Source organism: Protobothrops mucrosquamatus, unplaced genomic scaffold (genome assembly GCF_001527695.2).
Source record: "Protobothrops mucrosquamatus isolate PMUCROS unplaced genomic scaffold, P.Mucros_1.0 scaffold685, whole genome shotgun sequence".
NCBI lineage: Eukaryota > Metazoa > Chordata > Lepidosauria > Squamata > Viperidae > Protobothrops > Protobothrops mucrosquamatus.
The window spans coordinates 2,050-22,729 of NW_015386971.1; the positions used below are offsets into that span (position 1 = coordinate 2,050).

The 20,680-nt window shown below is 37.9% G+C and overlaps 1 protein-coding gene across 1 annotated transcript in view; it reads right to left on the reverse strand.

The window, feature by feature from the left end:
- Positions 1-16,184: 16,184 nt before the first annotated feature.
- The window catches only part of TBXAS1 (thromboxane A synthase 1), a gene marked incomplete at its 3' end in the record, with an annotated part of 128,674 nt that continues 124,178 nt past the window's right edge, over positions 16,185-20,680 (reverse strand). Inside the window, exon 9 of the mRNA XM_029284527.1 lies at positions 16,185-16,315. Within this exon, the coding sequence (XP_029140360.1) occupies positions 16,185-16,315 (131 nt within the window). The remainder of the gene's footprint in view (positions 16,316-20,680) is intronic.

Below are 20,680 nucleotides of genomic sequence, written 5' to 3' on the forward strand. Positions count from 1 at the left end.
CTTTAAAGCAGTGTTTCTCAACCTTAGCAACGTTGAGATGTCTGGATGTCAACTCCCAGAATTCCCCAGACAGTATGCTGGCTGGGAAATGCCGGGAGTTGATGCCCAGACATCTCAACATCGCCAAAGTTGAGAAATACTGCTTTAAAGAAAAACAGAAGTACTGAAAACAATGGAAATGAAAAAATAATTTTTGAAGCAAAAAAATTAATAATCAACACACAGTGCACCAATTTTAACTTCTTTACTTGCATTACTTGGTCACTAAATATTAATTTAGCTGGACCATAAAACTGCTCTACTGGCCGGGATTTGTCTTGGTCTAAGATTCAGTTTCTCACAGTGGCCAAACAGGTGCCCCTGGGATGCTTGCAAGAGGAATAAATACAGATAGTCATCAAGATACGATCCTAATGGAGCCTGCCCATTAGGGCCACATGTCACAATGGCCATTAAGCAAAATGGCCTTGCTTAACGATCTTTACCCCTATTTTCCTGAAGCAGCTATTAAGCAAAAATGCACTTTGTTAAACAGAGTGTGGGTGCTTCAGGGTTGTGGGAGACCCTTGGAAGTCTAGCATAGGCCCAGGGCTGTCTCTGCAGACTTCATTAATGAGTGAAATTAAGCAGTTTGTCACAAGGCTGCCATTTTATTGCTCCGTCAAGTGGACAATATAAAATGGTGGCTTTTTCCAGGTTGCTGCCATGTGGACTACTTTGCTGCTTAAAGAAGTCTGCACAGCAGTAGAAAAAGCTTCTGAAAGCTTTTACAGCACCGTGCAGACCTTGTTAAATTAGCAAAATGAAATGGCTTATCCCTGGGCCACAAAGTGATAACTCAGAAGCAGACACTATTTTGTGCAGCATGATGAAAAGGCAGGCACTTCTGGGTTTCTCTCGTGTGGCCCAGGAATGTATGCCTGCCCTCCTTCCCCAATATGAGGTCTGGTGATCTTCAAAGATAACTGTGATGGGGGATGGGCATGTGGGGAGCAGGTCCAAGTACTGTGGTTTTAAACAGGGGACTGCTGTAAGAATGAATGACCACAGGGGCACTGCAGCTGCCTTAACTTTGAAATGGGGTTGTATGTAGCTTTTGGGGCAGGTGTCTGTCATAACTTTGGAAGCCATTAAATGACTGGTCATACTTCAAGGATTAGCTATAGATAAATATTCCTCTCCAATTGTTGTTCCCCTGCAACCAATATCTGGAGAAACACTGAATCTTCAAGAGTAGAAACTATTGATGGATTGATAGACAGCCAGAACATGCAAAGATGAAGCCAAGAAAGCAAAGGCTCAGAATGAACAAAGACTTGCAACAAAAAGCAAGGATAATAAAAAAGATTCTTTCAACATATTAATAACAAGAAAAAAGTCAAGGAAACTGTAAGTCCACTAAAGAGACAAGATGGCAAGGAAGTAACAGACAGTAGGGAGAAAAGAGAGCTGCTTAACTCATTCTTTGCATCAGTCTTCTTATAGCCCAACATACCAAAAAAACTACTGCAAAAGACAAACTAGAAACAAAAATTAAAGTAAACAAGAAAATGGTAAAAGAACACCTATCCAACCTTGACGAATATAAATCACCGGGACCCGACAGATTATATCCCAGAGTTCTAAAGGAGCTGGCAGGTGTTATCTCCGAACCATTGCACCATATCTTTCAAAAATCCTGGAGCACCGGGAAAATACCTGAGGATTGGAAAAGGGCTGATATGGTTCCCATCTTTAAGAAAGGGGGGGGGAAACAGATCCAAAAAAACCAGACTCAGTCTAACATCAATACCTGGGAAGATACTGGACAAGATAATCAAAAAGCAGATCTGTGCGCAACTAGAAGCAAACAAAGTTATAACTAGTAGCAGCATGGGTTTGTTAAAAACAAATCATGCCAAGCCAATCTTATTTCATTCTAGAAAAAGGTGGAGTAGACAACATCACCACCAGATGGATTTGTTGCTGACAAACCAAACTCAATGAGTAGTCCTCAATGGTGCTACATCCACATGAAGAGAAGTAAGCAGTGGGATACCACAAGGCTCCGTCTTAGGCCCAGTACTCTTCAATTATCTTCATAAATGACTTAGATGAGGGAATAGAAGGGGAACCCATCAAATTTGCAGATGACACTAAACTGGCAAGAATAGCCAACACCTCAGAAGACGAGCTCAGGATCCAAATTTGAACAATGGGCCCTATCCAACAAAATGAACTTTAATGTGGAAAAAAGTGAAAGGAAAAATCAAAGGTATAAGTACAGATTAGGCAAGACCTAGCTCAAAAACAGTAACTGTGAGAGTCCTAGTGGATGATCACTTAAATATGAACCAGCAGTGTGCAGCAGCAGCCAAAAAAGCTAATACAATCCTGGATTGTATAAACAGAGGCATGGAATCAAGATCACATGAAGTATTAGTACCGCTTTATAAAACTATAGTAAGACCACACCTGGAATACTGCAACCAATTTTGATCACCATACTATAAAAAACATGTTGAGACTTTGGAAAAAATTCAGAGAAGAGCAAATAAGATGATCAAAGGCCTGGAGACTAAAACATATGAAGAACGGCTGCAGGATTTGGGTTTGGCTAGTCTAAAGAAAAGAAGAAATAGGGGTGACATGGTAGCAGTATTCCAGTATTTGAGGGGCTGCCACAAAGAAGAGGGTATCAAACTATTCTCCAAAGCACCAGAGGGCAATGGTTGGAAACTGATCAAAGAGAGAAGCAACCTGGAATTAAGGAGAAACTTCCTAACAGAGAGGACAATTAACCAGTGGAACAGCTTGCCTTCAGACATCTTGGGCCCTCCATCATTGGAGATTTTTAAGAAGAGACTAGACAGTCACTTGTCTGAAATTGTATAAGTTCTCCTGCTTGAGCAGGGGGTTGGACTGGAAGACCTCCAAGGTCCCTTCCAGCTCTCTTCTCTTCTCTTCTCTTCTCCAACTACAAGTGTAATAGAATTACACACAATACTTCACATGTAAACATATCATAGAATTAATAAGGGCATTAGAAAGGTTAGCATTTTTATTTTCAGACTCTTAATGATTTCTAGCATGAAGACTGCCTTCTGTAGCTGCTATAAACTGGGTGGGCTTCTTCACTGAGCTTTCCATTTTTGCCCCCGAATCATTTTCCTGGTCAGAGATAATTCGGACCCACTAATGTGTATGTGAAGTTACTGATTCTCATCCTAATGGGCATTAGTTTACCTTTAGTTAAATTGTATTTATTTGCCTTTTGGTTAACCATCCACTTAAAGAGATACCTCCAAAGTTCTTCATTTTATTGCCTACAGGCTTGATTAGCTCACTGGTTCCTCCTAATCCAATACCATTTGTAAGCAAGTTAAAAGCACTGATGCCAAGACAGATCGTTGATGGAGTCTTCTTCCTTCCTTCCATTGAGAAAACTGTTCCTTTATTCCTGTTCTTTGTTTTCTATTAGCCACTTAGCAATTTGCAAAAGATGTGGCCTTCTTATTCCATGACCACTAAGTTTACTTAGGAGCCTTTGATGAAGAATGTTGTTAAAGGCTTTTTGAAAAACTAAATACATAAAGGTCAACTGGATTATCTACATCCACATGTGTTCTGGAGTCCTTGATGCTGAGTTTGTTTATTTGCAGATGTTTCATTATCCAACTAACTAATAATATTACATTACCTAGTATGGTAATAAAACATCTGCAAGAAAATATCCTATCTATCTATCTATCTATCTATCTATCTATCTATCTATCTATCTATCTATCTATCTATCTATCTATCTATCTATCTATCTATCTATCTATATTCTTCAATTACTGTTTCTGCCAACTTGACTGGAACTATAAACGTATTGATCTATAATTTCCTGCAACATTCTTGGATCTCCTTTTAAAAATTAGTGTCACACTGGCTACCTTTTTATTCTCTGGCACAGAGCCTAATTTGAGTAATACATAAATTTTGCTCTGCCAGAAGTTTCACATTTGAGTTCTTTCAGAATGTTTAGTGACACAGGTTCTTTTTTAAACCATACCCAATTATGTTGACCCAGGCTCAACAGAGAGAGAAGCACTGGATCCTGGACCAGGTAGTTTCTTTATAGCTCTCTATAAGAGATGTAGAGACTTTTTTTTTGTAAAACAAAGGTATTTTATAAAAGTGATGTATGTTTGTGTATGCGTGTGTATTACCTCTACCTTATTTACATATATTTCTATTGCTATTACTTATATTCTTTTACTATATAGGCCTCTATCCTATATTCTATACCAGAGGTCCCCAATCTTTTGGGCACGAGGGACCGGTTCTGTGGACAAAGGGGGCCTGGTTTTGTGTACTGCCTGCATCCCGCGGATAGGGCTTTGCTTATTTGTGCGGCCCGGTTGCTGGCATGCCACGGCCCAATACTGGTCCACAGACCAGGGGTTAGGGATCTCTGTTCTATACCATTACTGTATTATTACATATCAATGTTTGCTCCTTACAGTGCCTGTCTTAATTTATCTCTCCAGGATTTCTTTTTCCTGTTATTGCTTGTTAATGGCTAACATGCAGAGCTCTTGCACCTTTCCAAAGTTGTGCTTTTCCTTACTGGGTCTCTGCACTCCCCCCCCCCCCCGATCTTCCCGTCCTTCTGAAGAAAAAAGTGCCTTTCTTTTGTCTGCTGCACTTCTCCATTCACTGGTGATTGCAGAGCTCCAAAAAACTCCTCTCCTCCCACACCTGTGTCAAGATTGTTAGTCTGCCATGTTGATGCTGGAGGAAAGGCTCCAATGAGAGGTAGCACGGGAAGCATTGCAATTTTCTTAACAGCCTGGTCTTGACCACTTGGGCAGGTGTAATCAGGTCTCCATTACAGCAGATCATCTCAAGATGATCTAGCATAATTTCCCTGCTTATCCCCATTTATTTTAATTGTTTACATTCCTTCTCTGAGAAAAATCAATACAGGTTCAGTACAATCTCTTTCCTATTAAAGGCAAATGCAACACTTTCATTCCTTCTCTGAGGTTTCCATATCTGCCTCAAGAATCCTTTCATTCTGTTATTATTTCACTGCCCAATTGCTTCCCTGCTTGGTTTTCTGTTTCCAATCCATTTATACGAATTGTCCTATGGTTTCTTTTAAGATTGTTGTCAAGCATCAAGCTTTTGGGGAAGGTGATTTTTTTCCCCTTGTGTTCTCCCCTCACAAAACCTACTAAGGTTTAACAAATTCTTGTACATTACTGGGATGCTATGCTAGTCTCTTCCTGGATTTTCCAGTATTATTTTCACGAATGCCCTCATTTTTTAGAAGTTTCCTCTTTTGTAATCAAATGTGATTGTATTCCACAGTGCTGGTAATTTCTCATTCATGTGTATGCTGAAAGTATTATATCCAGTTTCCTACTACTGGCTACAACTTGCACCAGATCATTGCCACTACTTAGAATTAAGTCTAGGCCACTCTCCCCTCTGTTCAGTTCCAAGAACACATTCCAAGAACTAATTTACATTTGTGATCAGATATTGTTAACCATATAAGGAATTTGTATGTTAAATTTTATACCCTCCTTGATATAAAGTCAGCTTTGTCTTTCCTATAAAGTTTGTATTTCAAAATTTATTTATTAAATTTGTTTACTGCACAACCTGTCCCAGGGCAACTCCCAAAATGATTGTATTCCACCAATTCTCTTCCATAGGGTTTTTGTTATGTCCACTATATTTATAAGTTTTATTTGCCACCTAGTACTCTAGAGATCTTCTTCAACAAATTATTCAGACATTGGCTTTCCTTCTTAGATGTGGGTTGTAAGCAGGAAACAATAATATTACTTTTCAGGAAATTGAAGATAGTTTATATGTTGCTCATATATGGACTTTCATGCAACCTTCAAAAATATTCAAAAAAATAGGTTCTCCTGCTTGAGCAGGGGGCTGGACTAGAAGACTTCCAAGGTCCCTTCCAGCTCTATTCTATTCACAACATGTTCAGGTTCATTTCTGGGTTTTGAAGCAGAGATGACAAAAGTAGTATGTATACATATTATAGGAAAACAATATTAAGTTCTTCAAACCATAACTCAGGTCTAGCCTTAGGACACAATCCAGACAAAATTAAATGAAATCAATTGAATATAAGCATTTTAACTGATGTACTGAAATTTCATTGATTTCAGTATCGCTTAAATGCACTTAACTTTCCTTGAACTCTGGCTTTAGCTGTTTGTGATGCAGTTGTTTGGAATAAATCCCTGCAGAGTTGGGAAGAAAGTCTGCAGAAAGAAGGAAAGTGGCCGTACACATTTGTTATAGAAACTATGAAAACAAAATTGAATATTTTTCTTTCTTGACTGAATTTATAAGATCCCTGAGTGCTTCACATTGTTGCCAGTTGTACTCAGTACTATCACAGAAGATGGCAAAGTTCACACCAAACTTCCTGAAGGCAGGGATAAAAGGCCAAGTTAAATGAGCAGGCCTCTTTAAGGGGCTCAGAGGAATATAATGAGCTGGAGTAATCAGCAGTCAAGACTGAGTGCTTAACCTTCTGAGGACAAAAAAAAAAAAGAGGACAATCTAGCTCTTTCAAAAACTAGCTCTTCCAAGTACAAATAGCTTTTATTTTTAAGAACCCAACACTTTTCAGAACCAAGAACACGAGCTTCCATTTCAGGGGCATTAATTGTGATAAATATTTTAGACATTCCAATTCTTAGAAAAAGAATCCAATCATGTATGAAAGGCTGTTATTATTTCTACAGATTGCTCCAGCTTGTTCTCAGCATTTTAATGTGCCAAGTATTTATTAGGCTTAATGCCTTGGAAGGAGGAGCCTACAGTTCCAAAGAATATTTTGGGTAGTAAGAAATATCAGCCGCTCGCATTTTAGAAGATTACTCTCACTTTTTGCATGTTCTTCCTTTTGATCTCCTATACCAGTGATGGCGAACCTTTTCGAGACCGAGTGCCCAAACTTCAACCCAAAACCCACGTATGTATTGCTGGGTGCCGGGTGGGCGTGGCCCGCCGGGTGGGCATAGCTACAGTGGTCATGGCAGACGGGTGGGCGTGGCCAGGGTGGGCATGGCCAGCTTGATGTTGCTCCTGGGGAGGGACGCCTGTGGGGGCCAGGCAGGGTTGGGGGAGATCCAGGGGTCTCTGGCGGATGGGGCGGTGGGCAGGAGGCTGGTTCTGCGGGGTGAGGTGAGGCAGGGCGGGGGTGCCATGTCACAGGGCAAGGCGAGGCAGGGGCCGGGGTGGCTGCTGCCTGACACCATCGGCCCCCGCATACAAAGGCCAGCAAGTGCATGGGTGCTGGGATGCATCCGGCCACATGGGACCTCAGCAAGTTAGCGGGCGGCTGGTTGAAAAGGATGGTTGCCATCTCCGGGGCATGGCGCACGTTCCCACAGAGAGGGCTCCGAGTGCCGCCTCTGGCATGCGTGCCATAGGTTCGTCACCACTGTCCTATACCACACGCCCACAGTACAAAGATGCTTTTTATAGTCAGTTACAGCCTCACTGCAACTCATTTTTGGTTGATAAAAGTCAAACAAATGGAGCTGGTCCATCATTGGGACTTCTTTTGACAGCCCTATTTTCTTTAGAATCTGATATCTCAGCTACACTCAGATGTATTTGACCTAGATTTTTGTCCTTGGCTTCACTGATGTCTCAACCTTTTCATTCAGGGCCACAAAGTGTCAACATCTGAAACAAAAAGTAGATCCCTCACGTGACTTAATAACTTCCTCAGATAACCTCAGAGCCAACCTAGGTTTTTGATCATATTTTGTTGCTATGATTATAGGCTGGGATGCAAGCACTGACATATTTGGGAAGGTTCAAAGAGTTTGAGCTTCTTAATTCTGAGTAACGATAACATATTAATATGATAAAATGATGGAGAAAATAGATTGCTTGGGATATTGCTATAAAATATCAAACAAACATATTAAATAGGCTCTATGCTTCACAAAGTAATATGAATATAAAACAAATTAGACTCATATATACCATTTTTAAATATGTTGGGACAAGGATGGGATGCGGATAGGATGGGATGGGGAAAAAAATAGAATAGAGAATAGAATAGAACAAAGACTAGAGAGAATAGATTCATACCTTCCATATTTATTTCACTGAAAGCCACCCATGTAGAACACTGTTTATTTTGCTCATCTATGCAATAACTGAATTATAGAAAAGTGCAACAAAAGCACTAAACTAAGAGGCATATCATTAAATATCATATATTCGTTTTCTAGGGATGGGGGTATGACGACAAAGCATTTACCACAAAATCAACTGATGCTGCTATCATAGAATGTCTAGCCCAACATAGTTTTGCAAGAGAATAAAATGCTTGACTTTATGGTATTGTAGATAATAATCCCTTCTTTTATTGCTTGTGACATAGTAGCTCTGGGCCATGTCTCTTCTGTTCATTGGACTTTGTAATCACTGTCTGATTACCTAGGAAGCAATTCTTCATTAATGGAAATAGTAAACTTTATGTCACGTAAAGGACAAATACAAACCATGCAAAAAACTTTCTTTAAGACCTTATTTTTTGTTAATATTTTTTAAAATATTTCTTCTGTTCAGTCATGTCTGATTTTTCAAAGATTGTCTGGGCAAGTCCCTGTCGTTCTCTTGGTAAGGCTTTTCAGCAGTAGTTTGTCACTATCTGCTTCTGGGAGTTGAGAGAAAGTGCCTAACCAAAGATCACTCAGCTGGCTTTATGTACAAGGTGAGACTAGAACTCCCAGACTCCCAGTTTCCAGCCTGATGCTTTAATCACTACTGGGTTTCTCCTTTTATTATTAATTTCTATTAAAAGTTTTTATGTAACTGAAAAAAAACCAAATACATAATTATAGAAAGAAAAGAAGAAAAGAAGAAAAGAAAAAGTGCAGAAAAGATACAGAAAGAAAAAAAGTTACTTAACTAAAAGACATCTGCTCTTCTTTACAGCAGTTAGAAACAAAATCATTACCTGTCTCCCTTCTTAACCTTACAAGAACCCCTTATGCAACCTTTTTTCAATCATGAAATCCAGAAATTACCTTTTTTTCTATTTTCATCATTTTTATTTCCAAACTTCACTAAGTAAATAATGTCCAACAAAATATAGGAATATAAAACATGGATACATCTTGTAACCTTGTTCTACTATTTAAAAAAGAAATATTAAATATCAGTTTTGATTTTTCCCCCTTCAAATTGGACTCTGATATCTGTCTTTAACTGGAAATACTGAATGTTTTCTCAAAGAAGTGGATTTCCACTTCTATGCTTGAATATATTTAGATATAGTACAATACCTGAAAGGTAATCAGAAACAGGACTGAGAATATCAACAAAGGTTCTTACATAAGAACCATCTTTTAGAATCACAATGGCCAATTATTCAACTCCTCCCTCTAACTTTTCTACGCCTGCAACAGCTAATCACAAGCCAGAAATACTTTTAAAAAAATAATGTTCTGCAGAATTAATGAAAGCTAAGGGCTTTGTTTACTTCTCACTGTTTTCAGTGTAAATTATACATGTTGAATTTGTATGTTAAGATCAGAAATCAATCATATTTTCATTGTGTAGTCTTGTACAAAAGTAAATAAATAGTTTTAAATGACAAAACCTTATGAAAATACAATAGCTCAAGTACTCTGAAATTGCAATACCTTGCTTGAAATCTTACAGCAATTAATCATCTTTACTCTCACATCTGAGAATGTGAAAACTCATGAAATTTGATAAGCCTGTGATGATTTTGCCATTGTTCAAACTCTTTAAAACAGGGATCTCCAACCTTTTTGTTTTGATGGCCCAGTGGGAGAGGGAGGGGCAGGCGAATTATGCGCGCATGAGTAAATGTGAATGTGGTCATATGTGCATGCATACATACAAACAGGCTGCGAGCATGCGCACCATGCAAATGGGGTTGAGAGCATGTGCGCGAAGCTCTCAGCAATGGAGGCACCTGTGTGAGGCATGTGGCACCGCCTTCAGTCTCACTCCACGGCGTGCAGCGATGCTGCCCCTGGCACGAGCTCGCACCACCGCCACACGCAAGGCCCATGCCATGGCCTGCAGCGATGCTGCCATGTGAGGCTCGCACCACCGCCCCCGCACGAGGATCATGCCACGGCCCACCTGCCGCTTGCGGTGCTGCTGCCATCCACACAATACTAGCAGTGCTGCCGCTGCCCACACAACACTTGCGGCAATGGTGGCACTCACACAGCCCGGCGACCAAGGGGCCGCGGCCAGGTAGTGGGCCGCAACCCATATGCTATGGACCTTTGCTTTAAAACTCTAAATATTAATTTTAGTTAATTTTGGAGGACAGTGTTCACTGTGCTAATGATTCCCTACTTAATTTGGTAGTTTTCCTGACCTACTTTCATTGGTCATGCTGGCTGAAAATGAATAGACCTACATCTCTGAATAATGCCATATTAAAGAAGAATTAGACTGGCTTTAGAAAAGAAATATTCAAGCTAATGCTTGAATCATCCTTGAATTGCCATGTTCTATTAGGTAGACCAGACTTGAATACCAAAGTTATGAATGCTAAAACTCCTTTTATGATGGTGTTATGGTAATAGAATTTTGCAACTCTGAATGTGTCTCCCTCCTCTGCTTTTCTCTTATAGAGAAAGAGGAAGGGTCAAGAATGAGACATTTTCTCAAATTCCACTCTTGCTTTGGATTCTTATCTGACTACTGCCTTGGCTACAGCTCTTTCTCCTGTTCCTCGAGGCTATTCTCATAGTCCACTACATCGATCATTATGATTTTTAAAGATGGAATTTCAGAAGCTGATCTGCCCCACCCTTCCTTTTTCCTTAAAGTACAGTGTGGTCTGAAGACCACTAGAATTGTGGGAGCCCAGATTTGGAAAGCATGTCAGTCCTCCAAATCTGGGCTCAAGCTCTTTCAAAATGCTAACTGAGTAGTCTACACTGAAGTTATTCCCAATGTTTTCAGTAAGATTTGTTCCCTAAAGAGCGGGTGTTACCAGCAGATTTTTCAGAGAAGACTTATAAACATTACATTATCTTAATGTCTGGAGATAATCATGAAGGTTTTGCAGGACAGATTCCCTGGAATATGTTCCAAGGAAAAATAAGATGATATATAAACTATTAAACAAAAGAAAAAAAACTCAAAGGATTTCCCTGTTTGGATTTTACAAATAGCTGAAATATTTAGGATTACAGCCTAGGCATACATTTTAAATTTAATTATAATTTAGATTTATAAGGCAACCCAACTCCACCCTGTCACTGGGTGGTAAATGCTCTGATAGGGAAGGTGACTAGTCAACCATTATTTCTTCCTCACTAAATTCATATATTACTAGTTAATTATGGTTTATTATGTCACAACTGAATGTATTTATATACCAATCAAGTTTGCAACCCAAAGTAGCCATATTCATATGATATTATAAGGCAAACCCAAACAAACACATCAGAGCATAGCAGGCTATGTAAATCAGGACATTCTTTTCTAAATCCCACCATCTGCTTCTGTTACAAGGAATACACTGCATAATAAGCAGGAAAGAGGAAAGCTGAGAAAAAGATAGATGAGGAAAAACAACCATAGGAAGCTTAAATTTGAAAATCCATTCCACGATCTTTTGCTACTAGAAGAGGGAAAGAAAGATGGTGCCTCTTCGTTTCATTTGATCTACCAAAATGGATTCTTGTCTCGAATCTAATAGAGGAAGTGTCATTGGATCCGTGTCAAGTATTCTGCTTCTGAGGGCATCAAACTGGTTTGGAGGTAATCAAGACAGACACACCTCTATCTGGCAATTTACACCATGGTCTGCTTCCAAACATCTGCAGTATTTAATAATAAAACTGGCTCTGGTTAAAAGTGAAGTCTTTTCTCTCATATAATTTGTAGGCATTTTGCTTTTTCCTAAATATCTTGTTTGAATGAGTTGGCAAAATTCTCCATGCATCTCACCAGTTACTGCTTAGGTTTAAATTTCCATTAGGTTCCTTTTCCATTAATCTGCAGCAAAAAAGCCAATTAACCAAATTAACCATAACCGATGTATGTTGGTGGGTTTACATAGCAAGCAAATTCATAGCTACATTTTTTGGAAGTTTTTAAAAAGCCACTCAGATGGAAATGCCACTGCAGTCAATTTTCCTCCAGGGCCGAATCAAGAACAATGAATTATTAATCTGCACGACAATTTTCATGATAGGAAGCAGTGGGAAAACCAAAGAGGAACTGTGTGTTTTAGAAATTCCGTTTGGGCTAGTTTACATTTGATTGTAGCTTTTATGAAACTCATTTAAAATTTATGATGGCCCTTATCTGAAACACATTTTTCATTCTTCTGACTTATACAAACAATAGGCTTTACAAACCAAATGTCTGTAAAATGTACATGTATTTTACAAGCAGCCACTGATACAATGATGATGATGATTTAAAAGCTGCTATTTTAATAAAAGGATTTTTTCACAGTGGTTTTACCAGGTCAACCAACAGCCCAGCTACTGTAATAATATTCTCCTGGTTCATATGTTTCCTCCCATCTGTTTGTCAAATTAGCTATAGAAATGGTCTTATGTAGGAGTCTCATTAATAGCATCTTGGCTGATTTAAAATGTTGATGGTTATAATGATGATGATGATGATGACAATGATTCTTCCCACTTGCAGTTATTGTATATTGCTCTGGGTACTTCTTAAGGTGGGAAAAAGCAGAATACTAATTAAATACACTTAATGTAATAACAATAAATTAATAGGAATTCCATCATATTCCAGAATTCTCTGAAAGGATTACTTATCCAGTTCTTCTTCCTTTCCCCTTAGAATGTACCTGTTCTGTAGATACAGTTTTCAAAAATAGCTTCTTGCAATTCTGCTTCATGACCTCAGCTTTCATAAAACAGAAAAAAAACTAGCTACTTTTCTTGATAGCAGATTTTATAAATCTACACAGCCATAATATTCTTGTTGCCTTCTTCTTTTCTCTTCTAAAGAAATTTGAAAGGGAGGGCGTGGGGGCAAATATATTGCTGGGAGTGCAATATATATTGCTGAGGGGGCAAATACATTGGGGGTGACAAATATATTGCTGAAACAAACAGGACACCAGCAGCTTTGCCTCAGTACATTAATCTCAGAAGTGGCTACATTCAGGTTTGATTTCTGCAATATATTGAGTTATTTAAGTTTTCTGAAACATGCCTTATAAAACTAACACAGGTCCAAATAAAACAATTTACAAAAGATACATTTTCAGTACTGCCAGTACTACTGGAATGTTGGGTGGAAGGTGTAATTAAACTGCATTTAAAAAAACAATGAAGTACATGGTTTTTTTAAAAAATCCCTAATCCACTTAGTGTCCTGGATTAGACATCCTTGCACCCTCATCTAGGATGTGACACACATTGTGATCCAAATGTACACCTTCGGCTAGAACAGGTTTGTCTGCTCTACCACCAGGCTCAGAAACTGGTGTGGGATGATTTACTGTTAATAGACTCCCACTTTCTTCCTTCTAGTCAAGATGCAGAACATCTAACGTAAGCCAATTTATTTTGGCATCTGAAACACAAATTCAACAAGAACATCCTCTCCTCCCTGACTGTATAATTAACACAGCAAATTTTAAAAGTAAGAGTTTTCTGTCTTTTCATGATAATGCAAACCAGCTGTTTGAGGTGACCTTCTCACTCTTTTAGCCGCTCACTCCACAATATGAACAAAAACCCAACACTGTTTGACAGTCCCTTTCTTAGTCATTCTGAACAATATTACAAATGGCTGCAAAAATTATACAGGTCAGATTTATTAATCCTGTTTCCACCACTGATGGGCAGCAGTTGTTCCAGATTTTCTAGCCCTACCTTGAGATCCCAAAATTGTGTCTAGCACCTTCTACAGAGTGCAATGCATGTCTTCTACTGCTCCATCCTTGTAGCACAGATCTGCAAACTATTTTTCCAGATCAGTCATTGCTTTACTAGCTATGTCTTATGTTTTTCCTACCAGCTTCAAGAATCAGCTGCTATTAAGCCTTTGGTGCTTCATATGCAACACAGCACCAATAATTATACTTGAGTCAGAGAAGGATGAATCTTTCTATTAACAGCTATCTGGAAGAAAAGAATTTTGACTTGCAACTAGAAGGAAGTAGAAAAGGCCTCTAATATGATTTATTTATTTATTTATTTATTTAAGAAAATTAACATGGTCTCCCATCTTGTACAACATAACTCTAAGGAGTTCACAGCAACAATAAAAATACATAAGAAAAAAAATCTAAAAAACCCCCCAGCACCCAGTGCCCTAAAACAACAATCCCCAATAACAACATAGCACTAACTGGGCTTCAACACTAGAGCCAGTTTGGTCTAGAGATTAAGCCACCAGGCTAGAAAGTGAGATACTGTGAGTTCTAGTCCTGCCTTAGCCAGAAAGTTAGATGGGTAATCTTGGGCTAATCAGGCTTTTCTCAGCCCAACCCACATCACAGGATTGTTGCTGTGGGGCAAATAGGAGGAGGAAAGTATCTTGGATATGTTTGTCACTTTGAGTTATTTGTAAAAAATAATAAAGGGGGGATAGACAATAAATAAATAAATAAATAAATAAATAAATAAATAAATAAATAAATAAATAAATAAATAAATAAATAAATAAATAAATAAATACTCAAGGATGAAATATATGATCAAGAATGAAAGCAATAGGTACAAAATAAGTGTCTGAAATAATGGAACAGAGAGAGAGAGAGAAAGAGAGAGGGGGAGAGGGAGAGGGAGGAGGGGAGGGAGGGAGGGAGAGAGAGAGAGAGAGAGCAAATGCTTTGTGGGGGGAAAAGCTTTTAAATAGATGAAATACCAGTTCTGGAAATTAGTACCATTAACTTTGAAGTGGAATTTTCAATTCTTGTTTTAATGAGAACCTTTAACCACCAGCAAAATGTTCTTGTAGAAGTCAAGGTTAAAGCAATCAACTGAGCTGTTTAGAATATTAAATTGAGCAGCTATGGCATTTTGAACAGTGTCCTATGCCAGTTTAGTTATCATTCCTATAATAGGCAGGGGCAGGATACTTTTAAAAGCCAGAAGAAGAGAGAAGAGAAAGTAACAGAAAAGGATTACTGAATTAATGCCCAGTTTACAAGCTTTCCAGGAATAGCTAACATTGTTTAGAAACAAACAATATTAACGTACATTGTTTAATCAACAAAAAAGCTTGTGTATTAATTTCAATACAAGTTATATAACATAGGACTGTTTTATGTAAATTAGCAAAATAACTGCTGCAAATACAATACAAAATATTTACATAAAATACAACTAAAAATTGCCTGAAAATATATACAAGTACAAAATGCTTTAAAATCCGTTTCTTTGGCCATCTGTCAAGAAAACAAACATTAAGACAAAATGTATGGATCATCTTTTTCTGTGATGCCAGCACAGATTTGCTCATCCAATGTTGTACAATAGTTCTCATAGTTACCCTGTTTACCTTAAGTTTCGGCTAGATTCCTTATATTAGGGATATAACTTTGGAGAATGTATAGATTCTTTCTTTTAATACTGTTTTATTCTATTATTATAAAACACAAGTAGTACAGTATATTATTTAGGTATGGTAGTTTTTATGCAGTGCTGAATGGAGATTATTAAAGCTCTTAATGTTTAGATAACTTAAACCAGGGGTAGGCAACCTTGGCTCTTTTATGACTCATGGACTTCAACTCCCAGAATTCCTGAGCCACCCATGCTGGCTCAGGAATTCTGGGAGTTGAAGTCCACAAGTCATAAAAGAGCCAAGGTTGCCTACCTCTGACTTAAACCTTTAAAGACAAAGGAAAAAAGTTTATATCCATATTTACTATGATTTCTAAAATGTTAATATTAATAAGCATAACATTATTTAAATTTACAACTGCTGCTAAATGTGAGATCCATATATGCATCCTTAACAGCAGTATGGTTATTGTAGAATCAATCTCATAATCCTATACATTTTTACCCAAATACAGCAATGTTAAGGCAAGCCCAAATGAAATAAATTCATTTTATGACTTTTGAATTATATCTCTAATATGGCTAACTGTTGTTGGTTACATAGAACGAAATTAAACAGATCTTTGGTCTGATACAGCAACACATAAAATGCCTTACCTCATTTGGATCCTGCTGATCTCGCAAGGTAATCATATTCTTGATGAGACTGATAAAAAAACCATTCACTTCATCTCGTTTCTTATTTGGCAAAATGCGAAGTAGAGGGATCATTATAAATGGAAATGCAACTAAAATAGAATTTTGAAAGAGCAACATTAGCAGTTGTTCAATTATCAATTAATGCAATTAACTCCAACCCTTAACTTCATACTGTTTTTCTTCCAAATTGAGAAATCTATTTTTCTCCCTTTTTAACCTTTTTCTAAATAGTCTAGCTTATCTTCTAAAAAAGTGAGATAATTTCAATTAAAAAAAATTAAAGGTTGCTCCAATTGATATCATGACAAGGCTTTTTTTTTTTTTTTTTAAAAAGAAGTTCCTACAATATATGATGGCTTTAAAATACAATTGTGAGGTTATGAATTCATACCCATTAACCTGTCTTGCTCTGAAACCCAGTCTGCCTCACTCCCTAACATTTGCATATTCTTCACAAACAATATTTATAGAATCCTGAAACAATTAAAAGGTCTATCTTATGGCTGTGGCAAGGTTTTGTGTAAATATACCGTTTAATTAATGAACTATGAAACAGAGGACAGTGAAGACTTTTCATATGAGGAATTTGACCAGAAATATTTGTCCTTTATAGGAACTATACTGTAAGTGTTATAGTGTAACTTACTGGTGTTAATATTAATAATTTACTTAAGTTCGCTGCACAAATTTGAAGCTTAATAGGTAATTCTTATGTAAGCAGCGAGAAAGTGAAAGTGAAAGCAGCCATTGTTCTTAAAGTGAAGAACAATGAATTTCTGTTTTACACAGAGTAACTATTGTAATATTGATGGGTTCAAAATAAAAGTAAATAAAAATAAAAAATATTAAACTGCTTTCACATACACAGAAAGATAGCTTGCAGTTCAATCCTATGCATGTTTACTTGGAAGTAAGTCACAATGGGAGGCATATTCCCATGAAAATATTAATAAGACGTTATTGTTTTTAGTCACATTAAAACAGGGATATCCAAGAAAGATGTTAGAGCAACAAAGATACCAATATTATCATTTGCAAAAAAAACATAATAATGTTCATTTTCACTGACATTTGCTAAATATAAAGTAGCATTGTTAAAGAGATATTTTCTTTTATGTTTATTTCAAATATTTAAATTTGTGGCATAATGCAGTTACAGTATTTGCTGGTATACCCTTTTTTGATGATTTTATATTGACTACATCCAATCAGTACTGCTAATAAAAATATTCTTAAAGGTGGGATAGAGCTTTATAAGGACAAATCCAGAAATCAGTTCAAAAGTTGGCATTCAGGAACAAGATAATACAGGTAGTCCTTGCCTAACAATGGTAATGGAGACTGGAATTTCTGTTGGGGTTTTTTAAAATAAATTTTTTACATTTAGGTATTTAAAAAGCAACGTGATGGTCGGGTTAATCAATAGTTCAGTAACATACAATTTTTTTTAGCACAAATCTCAAACTACAACCTCAAATATTTCCTCTCTTTTTCCCTTAATATCTACTATCTCATATTTAAGCTAATATAGTTCTTATTATATCAACTAAATAAAAACATTATTACATTTATCAATCAATTTTTAGCTTATACATATCTTAATTACTTTTACATTCAATCTTTACATTCAATCAATGTCCTGTTATTAGTTTTTCCCAATTTTTAGTTTCCCATCAATATTCAAATTTAACATTTGATATTTATAATTTCCAGGTTTTAGGTAACCAAAGTTTCCTTTATCTCAATTCATAACAGAATCTAATATTCAAAATACACATCTTATCTATTTGGATACAATCTTGTTCTATTTCCTAAATTTATCTATTTCCCCCATCTTACATCATCTAATTAATAATACAGTATCCCCTTTAATAAATCAAAGACCATTATATATATTGTCTGAGTTAATCATTAATCGAACATATTCATATTTTTTTCTTTTGGGTCTAATTTTTAAGTATTAAACAAATAACATCCTTATTTTTGTCTAATTTCCAAATATTTTAAATTTAATGACCAAAATTTCCCTTATCTCAACTTCTCCCTTTGACCCTCTAATTAGTAATATGAAATCCCCTCTAATAAATCAAAACCCCAATTTTCTTCAGCCTTATTCTGGGTTTCTTTCTTTGCCATCTAGCCTTCTATGTCAATGCTTTTAAATCATCAAATAGATCTCCCTCTATTATTATATATATTGTTTGGAATAAGAGAGACCATTTTGTTGCCATTTTTTTGGGGAAGGGCTAGCCCATTTGTATTCCTTAAATCATCTCCCTATTATTCCAAATTCCCACAATTGTCCTGGTATGTTTATCTTCCATTCAGTCTGTTCTTCTTGCTCCTCAAATTTCTTCTGGTTTATATAGAAAGTCTTTTCCATTTTCAGTGTTGTCAGTCCCTTTTCTGGATATTCCATTAACTGTATTTGTTGGTCAATTGAGTACTCTGTCTTAGTATTTGATTGTTCCACTTCTTCTGTTACATTCTGCATTGTTAGTTCTTTAGTTGTAGTCGGAATTTGGGTTTGTATATCTAAGCTGACATTTTGTTCTTTTCTGTAACATCTTATTTCATCACAAGCTGAAAGAATAGTTTCATGTATTGCTTTCAACATGGAAAGAATCTTTTCCTGGTCCTCCTCCATTTCTTTCACATGTTTATAAATAATCTTTATAGTAGACGTTGTTTGTCAAGCAAGATTTTATAGTCCAAGGTATTTCATCATCTCATATAGTAACCAATATTCCTCAAATAAAGAGATAGGAAGGCAATTCCTCACATATAATTCTGAAAGTCAGTAAAGGTTTACATTCACAGTTCAACTAGGCCTGTTATGCCACCCAGCTGTTCTCTTACAGCTGAGTTTCTCATAGGTGGTGCCAAGGCCAGAAGAGTCTTATCTAAGGTCTGGGCTTCGAGCCACGTCTCTTTTAGGAAATAACAAGTTGTAATACCAAACTTTGCCAGAAGATGTCACCGATGCCGTTTAAAGTTTTTTAAGTCCAAAATTTTTATAAGCCTTTTTCCAATTTTATTTCTTTTTTGTAGATAAAAGCAAAAGTCTCCAATAAAAATAGGAAAATTTTTGGTCCCCAAATTTCAGGAACATATAAATCCAATTATATTAAAGATATTCTTTTAGTGCTTTAATCCCCCTGAGTAGTCAGTCACCGCTATTCTTAGAGGGTGGGATAGAAATTCCCTTCCCTCTCTCCTCACAGGGGAAAAGATACTTCGGGCAGCTTTTACAGGAAAAAAAAATACCAAGGATAAAGAGAAGATCGGATCTCACCCAGTCTTATCCGTGTTGCTTTAGAAGTGCCTGGTGGTAAGTTTGATTTCGGCTGTCTGCAGCCTAATGACGGGCCATATTGCTATGGCCGGTCTTTCTTCCGCCGGTTTGGAGGGCTGCCCCGGATCAAGCAGAAGGGCTGCCGCCCTCCTGCGATCAAGCGGGGGTCCCCTCTTTGCTCATCACCCCTACAGGGCAACATTCAACCTTTTCCAGGGTCTCCCAGCGGAGAGAAACCGAACATGGAAGACGGAGCTTGCCTTCCAGCATCCGTGGCGGCCACGATGGCAAACCAGAATGTCCGTTGTTAAGTGATGCAGATATAAAGCATGAGGTCACATGACTGTGTTGCTTAGCAATGGCCATTCCAACAGTCCTTGTTGTTATCATTAAGAGAGGATTGTGGGTCATTAGAGAGAATCTCTTTGCATCTTCCTGCTGTTTTCAACAAGCAAAGTTGGAAAAGTTGGCAGGAAGTTGCAAGTCCTGAGTAATTAGCATACAGGCCGGTGGGTGGGTGAATGGCTGCTACAATGAGGTCAGAATATGGCCATGGCAGGGGGGGATTATGCAGATGGGAGCTGCCACACTACATGAACACAGATGGGAGAGTACATTGCTGGCTGCCACTTCATTGTGCAGGCATGCCCTGCCGAGTGCAGGCAGGAGTGTTGCAGATGGCCTCACAATACACAGTATAAGATCCCTGAGATCTCATATCCCATAGCCACGTTCCTTGAGAGAAAAAACAGTGGGAGTAACTTGAGGCCCTCTGTGCTGACTTCCCTATTAACTTTGCTTGTGGGAGGGTGGCAAGGAAAGTCATAAATGAAGATCACATGACTGTGGGACGCTGTAACTGTCATACTGGTGCACCAGGTGTACCCGGTAAAACGCCCCCCTGGCCACAGCCGTCAACTGGTCTTCCAGTGTCAGCCGTGGATCCAGCCGTGGATCCAGTGACGGAGCTTGGGCCATATCCTGAGGACCTAGTTCACGATTCGGTTGAAAATCTGGCGGCGGCCTGGGAGACGGCCGCTGCCGCAGCATTGGACCGAGTCGTGCCTTTGCGGCCTCTGACCCGGCGCAGATCTCAATTGGCTCCCTGGTTCACCGAGGAGCTGAGAGAGATGAAGCGCCGGAAAAGACGCCTGGAGAG